This window comes from Syngnathus floridae, chromosome 7 (genome assembly GCF_059516105.1).
Source record: "Syngnathus floridae isolate MCC-2025c chromosome 7, RoL_Sflo_1.0, whole genome shotgun sequence".
Taxonomy (NCBI): Eukaryota; Metazoa; Chordata; class Actinopteri; order Syngnathiformes; family Syngnathidae; genus Syngnathus; species Syngnathus floridae.
The window spans coordinates 9,043,113-9,066,701 of record NC_142419.1 but is presented as its reverse complement, the minus strand read 5'-3'; the positions used below and the strand labels follow the sequence as shown (position 1 = coordinate 9,066,701).

At 39.6% G+C, this 23,589-nt stretch overlaps 1 protein-coding gene across 10 annotated transcripts in view; it reads left to right on the top strand.

The window, feature by feature from the left end:
• gramd1bb (GRAM domain containing 1Bb) overlaps positions 1-23,589 on the top strand; it is a 76,450-nt gene that overhangs the window by 25,304 nt on the left and 27,557 nt on the right. For 5 of the 10 annotated variants that reach the window (XM_088379964.1, XM_088379969.1, XM_088379968.1 and 2 more), the window contains 2 exons: positions 2,360-2,449; positions 3,847-3,873. In XM_088379964.1, coding sequence (XP_088236090.1) covers positions 2,360-2,449; positions 3,847-3,873 — 117 coding nt within the window. Of the gene's footprint in view, positions 1-2,359; positions 2,450-2,748; positions 3,083-3,846; positions 3,874-7,223; positions 7,628-10,198; positions 10,243-16,201; positions 16,665-22,545; positions 22,983-23,186; positions 23,439-23,589 lie in introns of those variants that run through there. The other 5 variants (XM_088379970.1, XM_088379972.1, XM_088379973.1 and 2 more) reach the window with 5 other exon arrangements.

Here is a 23,589-nt window from a genome sequence, read left to right as displayed (position 1 = left end):
TGTAGACATTCTTTTTCTGTGTGCAAAGTGTTCTGTGTATAGTGTTCTAACAGTGTCCAAACTTTTACGGAGTTTATGTGGTTATGCAACTTTACCTATGATGACTGGTCTTTAAACTGCAAGGTTAATATGCAAACATTATGAGTCCTTTTGTATAGTTAATGGAAGACTTGGCTTCTTTTGCTTTACAAAGGTTACTCTTGTAGACAGACTGTGAGTTCAGTGACCAAGCTGTGAGTATTTGAGAACATACTAAATGAAAGATTTGAATCTTATTGCTGCTGAGCAGGATTGCTATTGCGACGACACATTATCAGTAGGGTAAAACTAACCTGTCTCACGACGGTCTAAATCCAGCTCACGCTGTGGGACCCCATGGGTACACATTGGTCAACATTGGTTGTTTTTCAATCAGATACATATGAAATGTTATTATTCCACTAGACAATCTGTCCTGTGCTTTAAAATCTGTAATACTTTTGAATTGGGTATATTTTTTCAGTGTGCTGTGCTGTGCTGTGCTTGAATCTATGTTGTGTGATATAGTGAAATTTTTAAACAGGATTAGATAATTCTTTAGAAATAGGTACTACTGCATTTTCACTCGAACTTCATTGCCCTAATTTATATAAACATTTCAATATTATTTTTTTATATACGCAAAGCATTTGAAATGTATTGTTCAAAATTATCTGCAGTAGTATTTAAATGAGCCTCTTGTCAAGCTTCTGTCGATCAGCAGTTTGATTATAAACATTCCTTGCTAGTCCATCATTAGGAAGGTCGTTTAAAAGAGTGTGACTTGAATGACCCAACCGCTGACTCAGAATCATTAATGACTTACAAGCAATGGTTTTGTATTCAGTTAAAGTTCAATTCCTTTAACAGGCAAGGCTTTAACACCAGGGGGCAACTTGTGCCTCCCAAAAGCGAGTCTTAGGTACTGGGCAGACACCATCAACCAGTTCTCTGAAATTCTGGAAGCCTTCCCCAAATGCTACAAGAACGTGGAGGATGTGAATTGAAACTCTAGCAGGTGACCAGATGGTGATTATTTTGTAGAAATGCATTATTGTTTAAAAAGAATTAATACAGTATTAATGAAGTTAGCAGCTGATAATAGACAATGACTAAATGCATGTATGAGGGCAGATGGGCATTGTTGCATGGCAATGAGCGGACATGTGTGATACTAAAATACAAAGTAGATCCACTTTTGGTTGATTTTAAATTCAAAATCCAAGTTAAATTTCAAATACTGTCTTCTCTGTACTTTTTAAGATATACACCAATTCAGCTAGGACTTTTCATTTTACTGATTTATCTTAATTCAATTGATTCATTGTTATTTAGATTTTCAATGTTTTGGGAAATTCTCTTTGAATATACTGAATGCCACTTTTGCCAACATTGTTTTGCTGAATAGATTAAGAATGTGTGGAGGAGATCTTTATGGATTTAGTTCAGTTTACCTTGTCTTGTTCTTCTTCAGAGTGAATAAGCAGCCCCGATGCTGGCGGGGCGATACATTTTTTTTAACTACTTCAAGAACGAATTCATCAATTGTATATGATTAACACAATTCTTATTTGTTCTCTATTGGTTATGGATGCCAGTATCGTGTTATATAGGTTATGCCTCCATGCTGTCATGTTGAAAGTGCTACTTCATGAATTCTACATCACAAATAAATAATTTAGTGTGAGCCCACACCATAGCCTACTTTTTTTTATAGCTTAATCTGTGCAAAAACTCGTTTTTCCAGCACAAATACAGATTAGTCCTAGATGTCATGTAGCCCCCTCTTGTGTCAATCTCGGATATGTGCATGTAAGGAACCTCCATGAATGAGTTGGCAAATCATATTAAATAATGACAATCTACAATTTAAGAAAAACTATATTTAACATTTCTATATGTGTACTATGTTTGATTTTCTTTTTTATTCTTGATTTTGGTAGGAAAACATAATTCTTTGTTACTATTAGATGTAATGTAAAGTCCTTGGTTTTGCAGAGCAGTCACATTCCAGTGCATTAGATGTATCTTCTGTATGTTGGTCAGGGCAAGACATTTCTGGCGTGTTATTCAGCTGATTCAGCTGGAACAGCAACACAATTAGGCCAGCGTGATGGATAATGCTCCACTTTTGCCCCACTGGACCCATCCATGCTGCGATGCAAAATAACCCCACATTCATAACTGGGACAAGATGCAGTTAATACTATTTTCAGTGTCCTGGATGCTATGCTGTACATTTTTTTATTTTGCACCTGTGTTTCTTGCTTGTAGGTGCATGTATGTTTCAAGGCATGAATAAATTGTGAAATAACTTCACTTTTCTCTTGTGTGACTGCAGCAGCCAGCAGAGTAGCCAGCAAAGCAGCCAACAAAGTAGCCATGAAGATGAAACCGCTCGTTTCTTGACTCCATTTATCAGAGAGGAGAGGTGAGAAATAGTGTTTGAATTTTTTTTTTTTTTTTTTTTTTTTTTTTTTGCATTTATTGAAATGGTCATTGTGTCCTCTGTTAGATTCTTATCATCTGGAGCACATGTTGATACTGTTTCATGAGAAGAGTAATCACGACCCATTTACACGACTGATACGTCCATGACTAGACGTATACGTCCATGACTAGACATTGTTCCTATAATGTCCACTAGAGGGCACGTTTTCTTTCCGGGCAATAAATAATCCAGTTTCCCCTCTGAATTTACAGTATGCTCCTCGCGTATTAGATTTAGGGAGGGAAATTTTGATGGTATTATAAAAATAGTGTTGAAAGGTATGAGGGTATTTTGGGATGCATAAATGCAGCCAGTGATAGTTTCGGCTCAGTGCACGGTTTACCACACCTCCACTTATTCTTTCCGTGCTCTCGCCGCACGCTTCTTTCTCGGAGTCTCGCTTCCTACGCGCTATTCTAGCACCGTCTCTTCTTGCATGAACTCGGAGCAGTACCCATGGGATACCTGGCTGCTCGCCTCTCTTCTAGCGAGGGGCTTTTGCAGCTTCTTGCAGGGCGAGTGGCGTTCTGTGGCCGGTTTTAGAGGGCACGGAATGTCATGTCTCCTCTGCAGGTAAAACAGCTGCGTATCTGCTGGGGGGGACTGTTACGGACTTTCTGCCACTAGTCTCGCTGCATTCTCATGACTTTTTAGTAATGCCTGTGTCGCTGCAGTCAGTTTGCTGAATGCTTAATGTGCAGATAGATTTTCTGGTGTTGTTGCAGCAGGCTGCCGGCTAATTAGTACTCCTGCTGCCGGCTGTATTAGCGACGCTGACCGGTTTGTTGTCATTGTCAGGAATGTGCTTGTGCAGTTCCATCCAGTTCCAAGATTATATAATAACACAATATGACTTTGCAAGACATGCAATATGACTCATCGGTGAAGATGCCGCAGATAGTGAGGAAACGTCGCTGTGGCATTACAGAATACAGACATATAAATGTTTATATAACATATGTTTATATAACAGTAAATGACGGCATTGCAAATTAACTTGAGAGGTCAAACTTAGATGTAACTTTGTTATAGTTTGTGATAGTGATGGGAAAATGAAGCTTCAAATTTGCTTTGTAAGCCAGTTGTATTGTTTCACTTGGATTTTTGTTCTGAAAGCACACCGACTTGACATTTCTTAAAACACTATCTTCAAACCATCAGTGCCATCGAGACGAAGAGAAAAAATACAACTGGTTCATGAAGCAAATTTGAAGCTTCATTTCCCATCACTAGTTTGTGATGAAGGAATGTGAAAATATCTTTTTGATTATTCTGAACTCCTGTTTCCATTCCACTAAACCATTACAATTGTTTTTCTTCTGTTTGTCTGTGTGCAGGTCTGACAGTGCAGCCGACAAAATCAGGTGAGTGTGCAAGATTGTGACCTGATTTGTTGGGCTTAAACTTGCTGTGGGCCACAGTATGGTCGCCTTTGCCGCTGTCGTCCCATTCGACCCAAACGAGCCCTCCCATTCCATGTGTGACACACATTGATGGCTTTGTGTGTGACAAGCAATGTGTCTAAATGTGCTTTGCCTGTGGACTCAATGCAGTTGCAAGCCATGGAATGCCATTGTTGGCTTTGATTGCTGGAACAACACAAACAAGGGGGGTTTGTGAGCTGTGGATACAGTGCTGTGGAGATGTCAGTGTGTTCGACAGCAAACTTGTGTGAACTCACCCGATGATATATCCAGAAGTATCCTTGTGATGGGGTTGAAGCTGAAAAGGTAGGCCAAGATGATGATTTTGAGATGATCAGATACAAATCTTTTGTGCTTGTCTTGGTTTTATTAAATGATGAATGATTCTCTGAACGGTTGTAAAATAAGCCTTTGGGCATTGTTTTGGTGCACTCTGCTGGTCAAGCGTTGTTACTATAACATGCATTGAAAGTGTTCATGTGGGCAAGTTTTGTGAATAGGCAGTGAGTTGACATTTTGTATTTGGGATGCCTGTATGTTTAGTGCGTGTCTGTTTTGGTATGCATTAGTTGGTCGGTCATGCATAATTGGTACTGACAGAGCTAGGAAGACCATACTAAACTGCACATTACATAAAGGCTTTCATTCATGTTCATATCCTACCATTTTTTGTGTCATATATGCTTTTACATGAAAAAAAATACTCCTGCCAGAGGTTACATTAGGTTTCTTTAGGTTACAGGAGATATGAGGATTTGACTAAATTTCCTTGACCAACAGTGGAAGCAAATTTAACATTTACTTGAAATATTTATAATGAATGAATCTCTTGCTGAGTATTCCGAGCCTCTGTTTTCACATCAGTCTTGCATGGAAAAGCTCAACAAACTGAAACTGAATCAAGAGCGCCTCTTTTAGCCACAGCCAAGAAGTGCAGGACATTTGCCTTTGTTGCTTCAAGATTCAAATAATTAACAAGCCTTGTACACAATCAAATGTTTAACATTGATTTAATACGGTCTTTCCCTGTAACACTGTCAGGATATTTATTGTTGTGGTTGGAGTTAGACATTCAGTACATTTTTTATTAGTTATTGTACACTATATACATCATTATACGATATTAGTTCATCGTGAAATGAGCAGCTGTACCTTGGATCTTAGCTGGAGAATATAACGGAAAGCAGCATTGTTCAGGTTTGTCTGAACAGAGAATGGAATCAGCTGGTAGCAGTTTTATAGATCCTGCTGAAAACAAGCTTTGAAATACTTTAATTCAGTTTGTACTGATATATCAATACAGCAAAGAATTAGCACATAAATGCCACGTCAACATCTAGGTAGCTCCACTGTGTGTGTAAAACAAAGATTTCCTCTGTAGAAGGAACAAGCACTTGCATGAGTTCTCATCTGCATTATTTTTGGAATAGTGCTGGAATTATGCGGTGTGCCAAGATAGGAGGGCATGAAAAATGAACAGAATGTAGTCACAAATATGCTGATAAGATACATACTGCGAATTATATTTTTATGTTTTGACCTAACAATCGGCACAGTTAAATCTCATGTTTTGTCATAAAAGAGGTGCACACAGAGTCTATTAATGACCAAGGCGAGCAAAATTAGTGCATCTACAATATGTTTTATTAAATTGAGTTAGGCTCCATTTGTCGTTTGCATTCCTTATGATCTCACTGCAGGTACTTGAGGTCGAGAGTAAGTGGTCCATACAAAGATTGATTACTTTATTACAGCAACACAAGGTCTAAATAATGTATGTTGAAGTGGCTAGCTGATAGAGTATCTGGAAATGTCTGATTTGCCTTCAATCGGGTATATTATGAATCTAGAAGGCAGTGTTTGTACTAGATTAAAGTGTTCTTCCAGAACATAAGGGTCAGGGGTCAATGTGATGCTGGTATATTTGTAGATTTGGATACATATGTTCTATATGTTTCTTTTTTAGTCTTTTGATGTGATGCCCTCATTGCTCTTCGCTGTCTCAATTGCAGTATGATCGATATTTGTCTGGGGTTTGAGAGATCTTTGCTTCTGCAGCATAATCTGATCTTTCGAGTCTGGAGCCTCATAGAGATGCACATCAGGTTCACGGGTGAGCTACCAGTAAGCAACAAAAAAAATAATGCTATCACTACTAATAATATATTAAAGTAGTATCACTTCAACATATAGTTCCACCTGACTATTTTACTACTTTCCTATGGGACAGGGATTTGGCATTTTACAGGATAAAAGGAAAAAAAAAACCCATCAAAATAATCAATAGGTGAGTTTTTCAGCAAATAGCCAGGGATGTGTTTCCCTGGAAAAAAAATGATATAGTAGCTGAATTTGGCAATAACAAACTGCAGATATTCAAGGCATTACTGTACAGTAGATGTTGAACTACTGAAGTTTTATTTAGTAGTTGTTTGTAGTGTGATGAATGTTGTGCCAAAATCAACACAATCATGACATTATTGATATTAGTTCAGCACAATCAATCTTTTTTGCACCACGGACCAATTTGACCTGAAGACATATTTTGACAGACTGTCATCCAGTCAAATAAAATAAAATGATGAACAATACAGCCCACCATTACACGAAAAGTAGTTGTATTTAGTAAGAACCCTGCAAATGATTTTGTCTTCTACAAGCTGACCAGTCTCATCTTGTGTTCATAGCGTGTTATAAGACGAAACGTTTTAGCTGGCTTTCAAAATGTAGTTATTTTTCCATTTCACTTTCATTCGGTTGTGCAAGTGTACCTAATAAAATGTCTAGTCAAAGCGGTTGTTGATGCTCAGAAACATCTGCTGTGTTTTGTTGGAAATGTTTGGATCCTCATCAGTTAGCGCTGTGCCCCCGCTCTGCGGGTCCAGCTGCAGCTGCATACAAGCTCAGCATGATGTTTTGACCATGATGTAAGAACACGTCTTGGTAAAATTAGGTCACCGGCTTAACCGGGGTAGTTATGTCTGAAAATGATTAATTTGGCGATGCGGTCGCAGCCTAGTTTCATCTGCTTCGCTGCCCATTGATGGGAAAGAGAGGAAGGATGAGAGAGAAATCGGAGGATGGAGCGTGATGAAGGAGGTGGGGGGATGAGAGGAGGTGAAGGACCACCCTTATTGAGCACAGCCATTCTCTGTGAGCCTACCAAAGGGACCTTCCCACACACACACCATAGCCAGCCAGCCAATCAGAACACTCGCATCCTTGAGCCGTCCTCCCTCGTGCGACTGCTCATCCATGCCTCAGCGGCTCACATTTGAACCGATGAGTTTGGAAACGAGGTTGTGCAACGCCTGAGCAAAAAAATGGCTATTTCTTTTTTTAAACTCTTATGTCAGATGTTTATTTTGTATTAAATTAATGACGTATTTAAGACAACAAGAACAGGTTTTTGAGGATGTGTTTGTGCTGAGACAGAAATATCCTTGCTGTCCGGACATCTTCTGGCTTCCTTAGCAGTCCGTTTAGTAGAAACAGGTGAATCACTTCTCGGATTTGTCGCCAAATGTGAGCTGATTTTTGCTTGTGGAGGCAGCGAGGGGCTGGAATGAGGCTTGGTGATGTTTTCCGGACAAGTGACAACGAAAGAGCAGAATTGAAGTGATTGAAGAGAGGCCATGAGAGCGAGAAGAGAGGCCAGGATGGTGTCCACCTGTTCACCATGCACAAACAGAAGGTCAGGTTGGATTTTTGTTACTTGGTGCATCGGTAACCCTTTCGAGTATTGAAATCTTATAAGTTACTCAAATCCTACTATTTCAAAAGTTGCATGATGTTAAATTACATGTTTGTTGGCCAACGAGTTTTATTCTGCTGAATTAAATGTCCATTTTGGCTTCACTGACAAACTAGATCAACCTGTTTACGCTTTAGATAAGGGTGGTTAAAAAAAAAACTCTGAGGTGCATTTGCTCAGATTTACTGTTTAGGTACGTATATAAGCTGTGAATTGTTTTTTTTATTTGTAGGGGGGGTTACATAAACTAACTCTAGGCATTAAATCATCCCGGAATATATTGCTACAATATATGATCAATGTTCAATACATGATGAATGATCAATTTCTCACATACACCTGGAAAATAGAATACATTGGAATTCTGAAAAAATAAAACTCAAGAGAATCGTTTATCATCACACGATTACGAATCTGTATATGTGCATTGAAATGAGGACTGGGGAGGATATTTTCTAGTTAGCCTTAGACTGTGCAAGTGTGACCTACAATGAAACAACTACAATTTCCATCATCAGTAGAAAGACGTTAACATCAAATGCTTCATTTTTTGTTTAAACTGGTTTTGCACCAAATGTCTCTCTGTTTCAACATAGCATAGTATTATGTTGGGGAAATGCAAGAGAACATTTTATTTCTGTTAAACCCACATTTGTTCTGCTGTCAGTAAGCCCAGCAAACAAGTTGACCTCATTGATTTACTTCCTCTGCTGCTTTCTGTAGTGAAATCCATTCCTACCAGTTTTATTGATACAAACAATCTCATATTATTATTTCGAATAAAAATAATCAATCAATGTATATCCTACTTTGGCTGCACAATATAGTATATAAAAAATTTTCCTCTGCTGCTTTCTGTAGTGAAATCCATTCCTACCAGTTTTATTGATACAAACAATCTCATATAATTATTTCGAATAAAAATAATCAATCAATGTATATCCTACTTTGGCTGCACAATATAGTATATAAAAAATGTGCATATCACAGAGACATGCACTTATTTCCATATGGAATTGTATGTTTTTATCCGATTTTGCCCAATCAGATGCAACCTTGAATGTACAATATGGAGTGGCATTCCTAACACTAAATAACTGTATACATGTAAGTTATTAGAATTGATTAATTATCTAAGAATACATTGAACCTTACTTTGCCACATAGAAACATTTATCTATTTCTTCCTGCCAATCATAAAAATATAATTTCTTTAGTTGCGTTAAATATCCTAATTTTGATGTCACCATTTTCAACACCCATAGGGCATGTTTTTCCATCATCACGCAGCCCTATATCATACCCATTTCTACTAAATTGCTTCTTTTATGTAATTGTATTTATCTTGAATATAGGCAGCATTAATTTTTATTGGTGGCATGGTGTCAGTTAGAGATGAAGTATACACTCGTTCTCTTATAGTTTCCACTTACTGCTTAAAAAAAAAAAAAATCTCCATTGCACATACATTTGTATTTCACATGCACTTTATTTATTAATGGCCCATGTGTGTGCATTCAGGCACCCCTGCTGAGTCATCTCAAAGCATCTGGTGACTCACTGTGTATTTCACATTGTCTTTATGTTTATGAGTAAATGGTGATTACACTAATGTTTCCGTCTTCTGCACAGGCCACAAGTTAATGCACTTTTACTTTGCATATACACACTCCTATCCGTCTGGTTATCCATAGCAGGGACATTTAAATAGACCGAACCACGTGAAAGGCATTTTCTTTACCGGGTCTTTAGCATTTTTACAGTATTTTAGTGATGGGCATCAGAGTGGATGATTTATCCTCTGTGATGCATTTGTGCCACAACATGTGCATTAACTAAAAGTACATGTTAGGGTCATCCTTCATCACTAACATGATTAATGTAGCCTGCAGATGCTCCAATGTCTTCATCAATAACGTAGCTTGCCTCTGCCTTGTAAATAATTTGGTCACAATATATTCTTCTCCTCCAGGCCTTTTTTCAAGTAACCACACACCACTTATAATATTTTGCATTTTAAGCTCTAATGGCAAGCAGAAGATAGTGACACCTCAATGACTGTAGCATCCAATGTCTAGGTCAATTTTGAATGCAAAGAATACATGGAAGGAATAGGTGAAGGAGCATTTGTGGGCTTGTGATCACAGTGATTCATGACGCATGTGGGCGCCTATTATTGAGTCACTGACACTGGAGTGAAAGGGGCTGTGTCACTTTGTACTCTACATGCGATTAAACACACACAAATGCATGTCATTGTGTGTGAGGTCTGACTTGGAGATGATGGAAAATGTGTCTTGTTCCTCTGGCAACATCACTGAATATGTGGTGAAGAATGTCACAATTTGATAAGGCTTTCAGCCGTATTTTAATCGAAGACATTGCGATCCCTTTGTTCAACTGTACTAATATTATACAGTATACACATGAACACTAGTTTCTCATTATGTTTACACAAATATGAGTTTATACCAAGGCCTCTCACTTCCTTTTCTGTACCCTCACTGATAGGCCAAGCAAAAGAAGTGGAAGAAACTGATATGGAAACCTCAAAGGTAGGCTATAAAGATACTCCTCATATAAAAAAGTGATGCCATAAGGCAAAAAATATTCTACTTGATTTACATTTATTACTCTTTAAAAAATTCAATTATGGTTATGATGCGCTGGACTATACTGTATGCTGGCCCACCGTCAGAGGGAACGCTACAGTTTAATATCCAACAAGCTCGTGGAATTTTTTTTACATTCATGCCCTTTCCATGGTGGTCAATTGTATCAGTTACAATCAATATAATTCGGATTTATCTTTAGGAACAGTGTGTAAAATTGTTATCTTGCGACAATTTTTTAACATGGATACAATACGTTTTGATTGATTTATAATTGAAGTAAAGTGTTTATTTTCCTATGATTAAGCACAATGTTAAGCACTTGGGCCACTCCGCTACTGTATTGTAATGTTGAAGCACTTAGTAGCAGTACTGAGCTTAGTCATTTTTTTTGTTTGAGGTGTTAGGTGCAAAAAGTTTGAGAACCACGGTTTAAGGTATCACTATTACCTGTTTGCACATTAATCTCACTTTTATATACCATGCGAAATGATGTCAGATGTCAAAGACTGTTTAACAATATTGTAAATCAGATCGCTTTGTAAGATATGTTGGATTGAGTGTCAAGCTAGGACTGAAGGTCAGGATATCATGAACGTTTTATGCTTCAGTTGCTTACATTTCCACTCGTTTTTGTTTTTTCTTGTCAATATCCAACATTTTGCTAATTTTACACTGAACTGAAACATCCAGGTTGTGAAAAGGATATATGACTGGTGTGAAAATGGCAAAATACAAGATGTTCAATCAGCATAACACAGGCCAAATAGACTCATATTTATCTGTGGTGTTGTTTTTGCAGAGCTAGCACCGCAGTGTTTTGAACAGCCCATCTCTTGAACAGTCCATACAAATCATACACAAGAACATTCATCTAATTTATGCAATGCGATTTTTTTTTTTTCCCTTTCAGTATGAAGGCTATGCAGACTGAAATGCTTGAAAGTTGTGAGGCCTTGTTGCTTTGTTTTCACAAGTGACGTGGATCATTCACAAGGTTCAAAATAGCTCGAGTGGTGTCCTTGTCAGTTCCTTGTGCTTTGTGGGTGATAATGGCATAGCAACCAGATAAAGCCAAGTCAGTGCTTGTGCTTCTTCATGACTTAGTGCTAAGTTATCGGCACATTTCTACGTCCAAATAGCAGACAAAGGTCCAAATGTGGCCCGGAAGCTTCGGACTCGCATCAGTGGGTGATATATGTTGCCATCAGGGTTGTCACTGTGGCAGCAAGTGCCGATTGTCCAGTGGCCGATGACGTTACAGTGGAGTTGGTCAATATTTATCCATCCAGGCCTGTATTCCATCAACTTTTGGAATATGATTGATTGTTCTACTTCCATACCACCATTATATACTAGTATGATGACTTTGGTCCTCGGTCATGCTCATATGTTAATGTGGTAAATTATGCATGTTATAAATGTGAAGAATTTTGGTTGGTTTTAGTTTGATTATGATAGTCTATGAAAATTGCTGTCATCAAATTGATGGAAAACTGATTACCTATTAACCTTTCCACTCTGCGCCCTGCAAGTATGATATATATTTTATTCCTGAAAATATGCCTCATTCCTAACACTAACCCTTGCCATATATAAGTCATTTTAATTTACTATTAAACTTTAAAATAACATTGAAAATTTTAATGGAAACATAAATTGGCCTCAAAAATGAAATGTATTACTTTTTCTACAAAGGGTCTGACAGGCCTTACATTATTTTGTGACAAAGTTCCAAATTCATTTTCATTACTTTCTAAATGAAATTCCCATATACTATTGTTGATCATCAGTTAGTGTGCTTAATCTCAGGACATTAAACTAAGCGTGTATATAACATGCTGCATATGAATTAAAAAAATAAATATTGTCCTTCTCAATTGTAGAACTAATACGATCAAAGCTCTGGGATGAAGTTTTAGATCTGGAGGCAATCGGGAAGCTGATCCCGTTTGTGTCGCTTTTTCTAACAGTGTCGGGGCGAATTGGAGGAGCTCAAGGTCATGATGCGATGACTCACGGGTGTGCTGCATAAGCGCTTGAGCCGCAGGTAAAAATTGTAAACAGTGGCAATGGCATTGTGCGGTTTGGTGTAGGCAGCCTGTAAACACACCCACACAATCGTATACATTGAATCCAACTTCTTCACTTCTTTTAAGTCTAGTATATTTGCACATCATCTTATTCTCAATGTGCAAAACTAAAACAACTTAACACAAATACATGTTTACGTATATATGTATATTTTTAGTAACAGTTGGTACATTTATTTATCAATCACCACCTTTTACAACAATGCAATTAATTATGCAAAACAAAGAGACCAACATTAGCTGGTCTGGCCACTCAATTCCATCTGTTGGATCTGGCAGGTAAACAAAGACAGTAAAACAGCAGTTATGATCAGCAACTATTGGGACCTGCATATATGTGCACATATCTAGACTGAAGACATAAAAAAAGACTATTTGCAGCTGAACTTTTTTTAAATGTTAGCAAACACATCACAAAAATATTTTAAAGAATATGTTCTGATGAATTCTGGAATAATTGTGACATATTTAATAGCAAAAAAGAAAATGTGGGGACTTTCCTATCACACACAGTCATCACTATTTTTTTTTTTTTAACTAGTGCTTAACAAATGTATTTCAACACCAGTCATTAAAACAAGAAGGCAGACTCCACTCTCGAAATGCTTTAATACAGATTTTGTGAGCTTCCTACATTTGACCATTTTGAATCCCTTTTTCCACCCTAATTTGAGGGTTTCATTGGGTTCAGCCGATAAATCAAATATTAATCAAGCATGAAATTCAATCCCTAAAACTTTTTTTTTTCCTGTTCAGGAATGCAATCATAATAACTACTTAAATGGGAATTTATGGTTAGCAATTACTGGTGAGGGTCAAATTGGGCAGATTGGCATTAACCTTAAACTGTCCGGTAGTCTAATTAATTTACTTCACTTTACAAAGTTGTTTGTTGTGTTTTGTTTTGTTGTTGTTTTGTTTAGCGATTATATAATAGTAATTCGTAATATTATTATTCATAATAATAATACAGTTACCTGTTAGTTACAATATTGCTGTTAAGTAAACAAAAGGTCCAGCCTCTGTGTGTGGAAATGCGGTTATTGTTTCATCATATTACTATATAGCGTTCTATCCCGATTGTGTTGTCTGTAATAATCTTGATAATCCCAACATTCACCTCCTCTCTTCTCCGCCCCTTTCCTCTTTGTGTTATAATTACGATAAGTATGCGACAGGGGTTTATTGAGTCTATTTTCATCTTGTTTGCCGCTGCTGCTGAACCAGGGAATGGAAGGGAGGCCGCTTTTAAAATAAGAGCTTTACTGTTAGTGCTTTGTTCTTTTATTCATGCAACACATGGCACTCACACAGCAGGCCGTCTGCATCTGACTTTGGCATTTATATGGGGCTAGACCTGATCATGAAGTGTTGCTTTAGTTTCTGACTATGTCATGCATCAGCATCATCGTGCCATCTTTCGTTATGCAGCCACGATTAAGCCATGAGACTATCTGCAAAGAATTTTGAGATGGTGTCCATTTTGAATACAGTTTTTCTTGAAACCATATACATCTTTCCTTCTGAGCTCCACACTTGAAGATTTCAATCTTTATGTACATTTGTACCTAGTCCAGGTACACTAAAGGTAGCTGGTATCGGCTCCAAGCTGTACCGATAATAAACTCATGAATGGGTTTCAACAAAACGTCATTGTAAATTAGCCAGCAGGGGGCATCAATGAGGGGGGAAAAAATACAATGACGTGACTCGTTGACTTTTCTGATGCGGAGCTGTCCATTCAGCACCACTGTGTTTCTCTCCAACATGCAGACTAGTAACTAGCATACTGCTCAACATACGTGACGAAAGCCAACCAATACAAACACGTTTTAAGATTCATATTCCTTAATATATATTTAAAACAATGCATTTTTGCAAGTTTATTAAATGTCACAGTGTCTGCCTGCTTTTGTTAATTTTTGTAAACTTATATACGTCCTCTCGCATTAGTAATACATCTAGTTTAGTTCCGCTTGTTAGGGGACTGAGTCATGAATTAGGACTGTCAGCAAGTGCACCTTTGGAGGATGTATTTTCTCTTTTGCTTGGCTAGCGCTAGCACCACGACAAGGTGGACACCAGATGGACTCTGTGTGAGACGACGTACTGTGCTCTAGCTGAAAGCTCTTGCTGCGTTGCACTGCCATCTTGTCCTGCTTTTTCCTCGCTTTCTTCTCCCTGCTGTCTCTCCGTTGACTAACAATAGAATGTGACAGGGGCCTCGTGTCTGTTCTGATCTGACGTGGGCTGGAAAGTCTTTCACTGTCTTTCCTTCCTCTTTGTTTTACTCAAGTAACTGGATCATATTGCGGTGCAATCTGATTAGGGATGCTATTTGCGTTGTAAATTATCTTAACTGACAAGGAAAGAATAATTGACTCATAGATGCTTAATTTTTATGTTACTATAACTAAATAAAGGTGCCCTGTGATTGGTTGGTGATTAATCTCTCGTTCAAAATCAACTGGGATAGTCCCTTAAGTCGAATGACAGGTGGTGTAGAAAATGGGTGAATGATCATAACGTTAAAAAAAGTGAGTTTTTTTTCACACTTTTCTTGAAGAGTTGAACATTGGATCCTGTGTTTAAATGGGCAATGGCAGAATGATTCATGTTGGTATTTGTGGCTAAAACCTATCACAGTGAAGGTTCAAAACAAATAAAACCATCCCTAGTCGTTAGCAAGCAATGGTAAATGAAAGTTCAGAACTTCTGCTTGTAATCTTTTGTTATATTAAGCAGTATAATGCTCTCTGGGTGCATGCCAACTACTGTAGCAGGCTGCGGCTATCTAATTTACAATCACCTATTCTTTAGCCAGCAAACAAGTTGAGACTGAATCAACAGCACTTGCACTACCTGTTGTTGCCATGCAATGCAATCTTTTTTTGTTTTGGTGTATGATGCCTCTTGCTAAATCAGCTGGAATAGGCACTAGCCTCACCATAGACCCTCATAAAATGCAAAATTTTGCTTTACATACAAAGCAAAAGAAATCTAACCACTGAAACACTTATTAGTCGCAATATCAACCAACGGTAACATTTGAAATAGTTCCTCAAATAGACTTCAACTTTATTTCACTAGGCACCAGTTAGTTAGCATTGATACATTAGTTTCATTAATAGCTAATGAAGCGTAATTTGTTTGGCGTATGGACACTAGTTCGGGCCACAAGAACATGACGCTCTGTCACCCATTACGGTCTTGTTTTTTTTTTTTTTTAGGAAATGACAGCTTCTCTTGGAAGTCTTTGGCTCATTGCTCTCTGACTCCTCTGACCTTGCAGATTAAACAAGCACTGCTTGATTTGACAGTGCGACTGCGGTGCTGTAAAGGTTAATCCCTTTCAAATATAGCTTGCTAAACATGATGTTATAGTTGCTGATTTGATTAGAGATGGAGTGCTCAAGAGTAAAATGTCATTTTTTTTCATTGAAGTATTTTAATTAAAAAATGCGCTGCTCTGTACATTCTGGTTAGAATCACATTAGGTGATGAATATTGTCGACTGACACTGGGCAAGGCTAAAGCTCAAGATGAAAGAGAAAAATTGCAGCAGGTCCCGCTCTAAATAGCCTTCTCATACTTAGCGTGGAGGATGGGATGGCCAACGGCTACAATCAGCGATGCCGTCCTGCACTCCGGGTCAGCCGGGCTTATCTTACAAAGAAGCGAAAGGGAGCCATCTAGGGAAGTGGACAGAGACAGAACGGGAAGGGGTGTTAGGGGAGGGGGAGGGGAGCTATCTCGCGCCTGCTCACTATGAGCACAGCAAGTGCAGCTTTCATCCGCAGAGGCAGTGGCTGAGGGAGCCATGGGGGGAGAGTTTGAGCCAGCAAAGTGGAAACGCTCTCAGTCAGAGACTCGGATGTTAGAAGGATCAACCGTGTTTGCTTTTCTGTGCCGTTCTTAACTCTTTCTCTTCATGCTGTAGATCGCATCGTCGCACTGCTGGCTCACCTGCTTCTCTTCAGGGAAAACTAAAAAAAAAAAAAGAATGTGAATTTTTGGCACAGGCGCACAGCACTGCGGCACAGAATGTAACAGGGAGCGAGGCAAATCCTTGTGGATTTTGGTCAGCCCCAAAAAACATCCGTCCTGTCGGAAGACTGTGGCTTTGCTTTGGTTGCGTGCATGGGAGGTGAGGATTGTGGAGGAGGCTGTCAGTCAGCATGCAGCGGCATCAGCGGGCAGCCTGGTGCCCACAACATGCTATGGACATTAGACACACCTCGCTGTACTGATGAAAAGCTTCAAGCTCGCCTGGTAAGGTGCAAAATGAGAAGGAGAACATGTCTGTATGTACTCATTGCAATTATGCACGTTTGAAGCAGTTGCGATTGCAAAGAAGAGCGCAGACATAGTCTAGACTCCAGTGGTGGTTAAATGGGTTAACACCTGTGATGCAGTATCGTGCGAGACTGATTAGACAATTAAACACAATGCATGTCATAAGGCGCATACATACGTGTTAGAGCCTGCATGCATTCAGTGTGGACTCGTGTGTTTGTTTTCAGACTGTGACAGTGGTGACCTCGCTCTGCTCCCCTCTGGTGGGCTCAATTTGAGCACAGAGCAGCTGAGGAGAGGCGCTCACGTGGCTGAAAAAATAATAAAATAATAATAGGACCAAGCACATGCTCTCCGTCATCCCTCACATGGGCGCACGCATCCACGTCCAGGTGGCTAACTTTCCGCCTTCGCTCACTGCGTGCAATCCTTTTTTTTTTTTTTCAGCTGCCCTCCTTTCTTTCATCATCTCCTCCCCTTGTTTGTTTACGCTCCTTCTCCTCCTCTTCTTTGCGTGGTATTTTTAGACAAATTACAGAGCACTGCAGGGGGAGCGAGACAAAAACAAAAGTGAAAGGGAGAGCTGTTTCGGCAACGTGCATCCCGCTTGGTTCTTTGGTGACCACTCAAGACTTGATGAGCTTAATGAGATTGATTGTGTTGTGTCAGCAAACTCTGTGTTCCTGATGATTTGTGTGTCTCAGGCACCCATTGCACATAAACACTGTTAGACTTTAGTCTGCCATCCCTTAATCACCCTGATAGTCATGAGTTGAAGCACCATCTGTTACCATCCTTTTGCCTTTTATACTGAAATGGAGGCTGACCTGTCTGGCCGCCACACTGTTGCGTAACCTCATGCACGTGCAGATCTTTGTAGTTGGACCAAATCCAGCTGGATCTCACGTTATCCTCACTCTCAGACACTAATGCAAATGTCATGTTAGTGGAAGATTTACACCTGGAAATTGAACATGTTCATAATTCAGGTCAGATGATGATAGTCCTGATGCAACAATAAGCATGTATGGATATTGGGGATATTTGTCCATTTGGAGATATCTACACTTTACTAAAGTAAAAGGGAGATGTTATCAAAGGCATGTCCTTGTGCATTCTTGCAGAAGCATGCAAAAAGAAATTCATAATATTAATGTTAGGACTTTCCACATTGCATTTTTTTGGTGTGCACCACAAGGCAGTGTGCATGGACAACTGTGAAAAGGCCTACCTTTGGTTCTTATTAATTAATAACAATACACCGCATCACAACATCACTAATGCAAAAAATGTACTTTTCAGCCTTGTGTTTGTTGATGGAAAAGCAAAGTCGGGGATTAAAATAATAATGACCTCCTGCGTATAGCCTGCTCCTATTCTTAACATTGTCATGAGTGCACTTTATAAGAAACTATTCCAATTAGGATTTAGTTGCATTTGTGAAAAGTAATGTCTTTTGTTAGATTTTAATTAAAAATATTAATGCAGGTTATGTAACTAGTATGCCCTGAGAGGGATAGAAAGAGAGAGAGAGAAAAAGGGAGCACGAGCGAGACCTAGGGAGAGCGAGCGAGTGAGACAAAGAGACAGAAAGCGAGAGATGTGCGTTTGGGAGTGCCCCAACGTTGATTTTTGCACTGGATATGCCATTTGCTCGTGACTTCAGTCCACACACACACACACACACACACACACACACACACACACACACACACACACACACACACACACACACACTGCTGTTCACTGAAATGTGTATCTTTGCTGTTGCAGCATTTTTACACAGTACATGTTTTTCTTACATATTTACTCCATCCATTTTCCATACTGCTTATCCTCATTAGGGGCGCAGGTGTTTAAGAGCCTAACCCAGTTGACTGGGTGAGGCAGCGAGAGTACATCCTCGACTGTTCACTGGAAAAAATCTTAAGCATTTTCTTACTTTTAAAAACTGAAGATTAAATTTCTGCATGAAGTTAATGTTAAACATTGTTCCACTTCTTCTTCAGCTGCATTCTGTTACCACTGTGCTTATACATACATTATACAATCGTGTGTGCACTTGTGAGTGCTGTCGTCAAGCAAAACATCAAAAACATTTGGAAACTTCCCCTGATGTACGCAGAGGCTTCAGATCCTCACAAGAAAACCAGAAACATCCTCAGGCGCGTTTTCTCCAAACGGCCTCTCTGATCTATTTTCGACTCATTTCTAATTGTAGCCCCCACACGTCTGAACCTCAAAAATTTGGCAAGAAACAAAAGACCCCTCATATGAGGACTGTAGTTTGGCTACTCAAGTAAGAAAGTACTGCTTAAATTCAGTATGAGATGCACATTTGGAAGATGTTCACAACAACAACAAAAGCACAACCAATGAGACTCGACTCGACTCAAATGGGATGTTAGTAACGTAGTGTCGCTTTAAAGATAAAGTACTGCATCGGCAGACTAGGCCACAGCGGATTTCCAGTTTCCCCTCAGGGTCTCCGCAGCAAAAGAGGACAACCGAAGGAATATATTTTGCTTCTTGACTGCCGCTGTTCATCTTTTCCTGACATTTTTTTATACTTGGATCGCTACCATGCTGCCCCCCCCCTGCTGCATTATACCCACTTGCTATTTGTCATCACCATCACACTGTCCTCTCAGTCTCAAATATCAGACATTTTTTTCCCTAGTGTTGACGTTATAGACGACATGATGGATGATGGCCAGATTATCAATGTTGTATTTATGACTGCAGTGTCTGTGAAAGACAGAGGGGTGTTGGGTCAGTGCCTTATGATGGAAGAGGTAGTTCTAAATTAGCAGAGCGGAAGCACCAGCTGTATGCCCATCCATCTATCATTAGTAAATTATTGGGATTAAGTATAGATGAAGATGATATTCGGTCCATCCCGGAATGTTACATTTTGGTCAGTTGCTTGTCTTGCACAAATTTGCTTCGGTTAGTTTCCAGGTAGATTAGATAGAAGTGAAATTTGAATGAAATTTTGTGAAGCAAATTTCTAATTAGACAAGAAAAAGATATCTTTATTCTCAAATTCGTTCAGATTCATTCACATTGGAATGCATTCAAATGCAGCCAAAAAATACTACTTAAAGTCTTGATTGAATATCTCTTGCAAGATTATATTCCTGGACTTCCACTTGAACAATCCTAATTTGTATTAGCTGCAAATAGGTTCACACCAGATATTTTTCTGCCTTTTTATTTATTTATTTTTTTTAAAATCCCCTCCTGAAACAGTGTCACTCAGCCATCTTCCAGTTTCAATCTGCAGATGGCAGCGAGTGAGTCCCTCTGGGCTTTAATCCATTTCCCAACTCCATGTCCCTTCTCACCCATCTTCAGGTCCTTAGATAACCTCTCCAGGGTGAGTTTTGCTCCTGAATTCAAATGACTTTGTTTAGTTTAAAACCAAGCTCTTAACCAAAACCTGCCATCTTGTCAACTACTCTAAAAAGAATGACTAACATAATGGTTAGGTGAAACACTTGGCTTTAAATTTGCTTTAAATTGACAAATTCAACTGAAAAATGTAATGGCAGAGTGACTGCTCAATGCTTAGTTAGCAAATACTTAGCATCAAGTTATAAAAACGTTTTAGATGGCTTGAACCCAACCTGGCTGGTCCACACAGCAAAGTGCGCTTAAACTGGTTGTAATCAGCTAATCAAGTGTGAAAGCAAATGCAGCATCATCCTCTCACCACGCACACACACACACACACACACACACACACACACACACACACACACACACACGCGCGCGCACACACACACACACACACACACACACTCATACTCCCCTCTAGTTGGGAACAGTTCAAGTGACGGAAAACATGAATGGCTTGACCGGCTGCCATGGTAACTGCACGACCAAGACGCAGTCAGAGTTTTCCCAGTTAACCAGGCGTCGGTCCATTAGTGTTGCCAAGACAAGTCGCTAAAAAGCACACACTCCCTTTAATCTGATGGAGGCGTTTGTTAGCGTGTTTGTTTCCTTCCCTATGACTAACTGTATGTCATGAGTATCAATAACACATTCACCTGGAATCTGTTGCACAGAAAATTAGTCACAATATTACCTGGGTTAGTGCCGCAGTGACACAATCCCAAACCATGCCATAGCATCCGAGAAAGGACTTTCTGACCGTATTGTGGCAACCATCAGTTTCTGCAATCAGCAGCATGCACTGATGAGAAAGAGCAAGTGGTTGACCTTAACACAAACAATAAGCCACTTCTTCATACCACCAATCACACTAGCAAAAAAGCAGAAACACGTTAGTCAAAGAAAGTACTGCGGTTTCTTTCCATAGTTGTATTTTGTTAATACTATTAATACTATATTATGCCGCAAAATCAAAGTCGTTTGGTTTCACTGGCGTCCACCAATATTACGTGAACCAAGTGCCTTAATATAAAATCTAATTAATATTTTTAAAAACTCCATTATTCTCAGTCAATAATTACAGTAGGTTACTATAGTGTGCAATCATACTTTGTTGGGTGGTCATTTTAGCCTTCTGTTTCTGCAGTTGGTCCAAGTAGGTCAGTTGCTGTGTGCTAATGCAGGCTCATGTGGGCACAGAGTTGTTCGGCTCAGTGGACCAGCTTCCTCCTTTTTGTTTTCGCAGCATTCCTCTGCTCAGCGTTCCCAATGAGTCAGCCATTTTGGTGGGGTCAAGTCTTTCCAGAGTCTCACCTCATGGGTCTTTTATACGTGTGTGTGCGCGTGTGTTTATGTGCATGCGTGTGTGCGCATGTGCTTGTGTGTGTGCACGCGTGTGTGTTTGTATGAAGCCCAATATGTGGCAAGCAACTCTCCAATAAGTTAATTCTGCCTTCAAAACTGCTTCCTCAAAAAAATAGAAGCACCTTAAGTGCATCATGTACTTTGTAGCTAACTCTATTGCTAATGCTATAAAGTTAACTTTTCTTGTCTTATTGCATCAGGTCGTTATTTAAGGGTGATGGTAAAATCTTTATTAGCTGTTATTTTCTTTGGTGCTCTTGCATGCAACTGCTCTCTGCATTATGTCGCAGTACAGATTTCTGTGCCTACAAGTGGTATCGGATGTCATAATGAAAGTAATTACAGCAAACTTATATATAATGTTATTTTGGGTGCAGTGAAATGGAAGTGTAAATTTGAGGTGCCATATTTAAAGACTTGATGTGCACAATGTATAGTGTGAATTAACTGAGGCATTACATCTAATAAGCATATATCACTTTTTGAGTAAGTGTATGATGTCTTCATTTTCTCATTGTCGTCGTACATGTATTGTTCCGAGACAAAATAAAAATATGAGAAAAATGCATCTCAGGCACACTGTAATATAAATATTATCGAACAAATGCAGAGACCCACACTTTTTATCAGTGTATTGACTTTATCATTGAGTCTTTCTTGTTCCATGTCCTATTCACTTAATTTACATAAAGTTTTGACAAAAACAATGACCTGCATTGTTCTTCGGCATTGGTCTTTTTTCAATTCTCAATGTACTGTATTTCACAGAGAGTGTCCTTTTAAAAGGGTTGATTGACTGCTTTCGATCTTTATCATGGGCTGCTTGTAAATCCATCATTTACAATGAGAAAAGGAAACTGGTCCATCTGGGTGTCACCTCAAAGCAAGAAGTGACCTTTTGTGAGATTTAGAGGGAGCTCAGAATGTAAAGTGACCTGAATGCCGGTGATGTCAGCTCCTCCATTCATGAAGCACATGAATAATTGAGCATGTAGCAGGCTCCCTGTAGCAGCAGCCACAGGAAGAGGTGGAATGCAACCAGAGAGCGAGAGAAAGAGAGAGAGAGTGATTGTCATTCTCGTTCCATACAGCCATCCGTCGCATTTGACGGTGAGCAGAAATCACAACAGAAAAGCCTAGCTTGAGTACTAGCAAATGCTGCACTCAAACAGATGATCCAGTGGGTGGAGGAGCCGAGAAAAGGGAGAATGAGACCGAAACATAGAAGCTTGCTCGACGGAGCCTATCAGTCTCAACTAGACAAACGAGAAGAGAGCAAAGGATAAAACGAGACAAGACGACTGCCAGTGCATTTTTTTTTTTTTGTATCTTCCACTGCCGCCATATCTTCCTCCTGCTTGTTTTTTCGTCCATTTCTCCTGGCATGATCTGGCACTCATCCACCATCCTCTCCGTTATCCCGTTCTCTCCTCCCCGCCCTCCTCCTCCTCTTCTTATGCCAATGTCGCTGCATGAATGAAGCCGCTCGAAAAGGGCTAATCTCGCGGCTCTCTACATGGCTACGACCAGGTTAGTGCTGGGAATCACCTGCCTCCATGTGCAGCCGATATTCCCGAGAGGCTAAATCAACGTGCTATTTAGGATGGAGGGCAGCCTGCTCCTCAGACCCCCAGAGTCTCTGCTTTGACAGCAGGCGTTAAGGGCAATGTAAGCTGGTTATTAGGAGATCAGAGCTGGCCGGGGAAGATCAGTACCCCTAAGCCTGCTAAAGAAAATCTCTCTGGCTGCCTCGTCCATCTTTCCTCCCTGCGTGCTAGTTTCCTTCCGTTCTCTTGGAAAGACAAAAGGTGGTAGAGAGAAGAGCACCGTCCGTGGTGGGATGATTCGCTGGGTGAACAACTCGTTGCTGGGGCTCATCTACGAAGACATGGTGGTGTTTGAGTGTGTCGGTGTGGCCAACGAGGGCTGTCGCTGCCTCGAGGGGTGTTACGGCGACATGTTGAGGGACCGAGTCTTTCACCAGGGGTATGGCAAACTGCAGTGCATTTTGGATTGGATGAGTGGTGGATATGTATAGTTATGCAACATGCACAATCTGTGCATTCAAATGTGCACATGCATGCTCATGTTTATGTCCGCTTGTTCTTCATCTGTATGTGATGCTAAGCATTGTGCC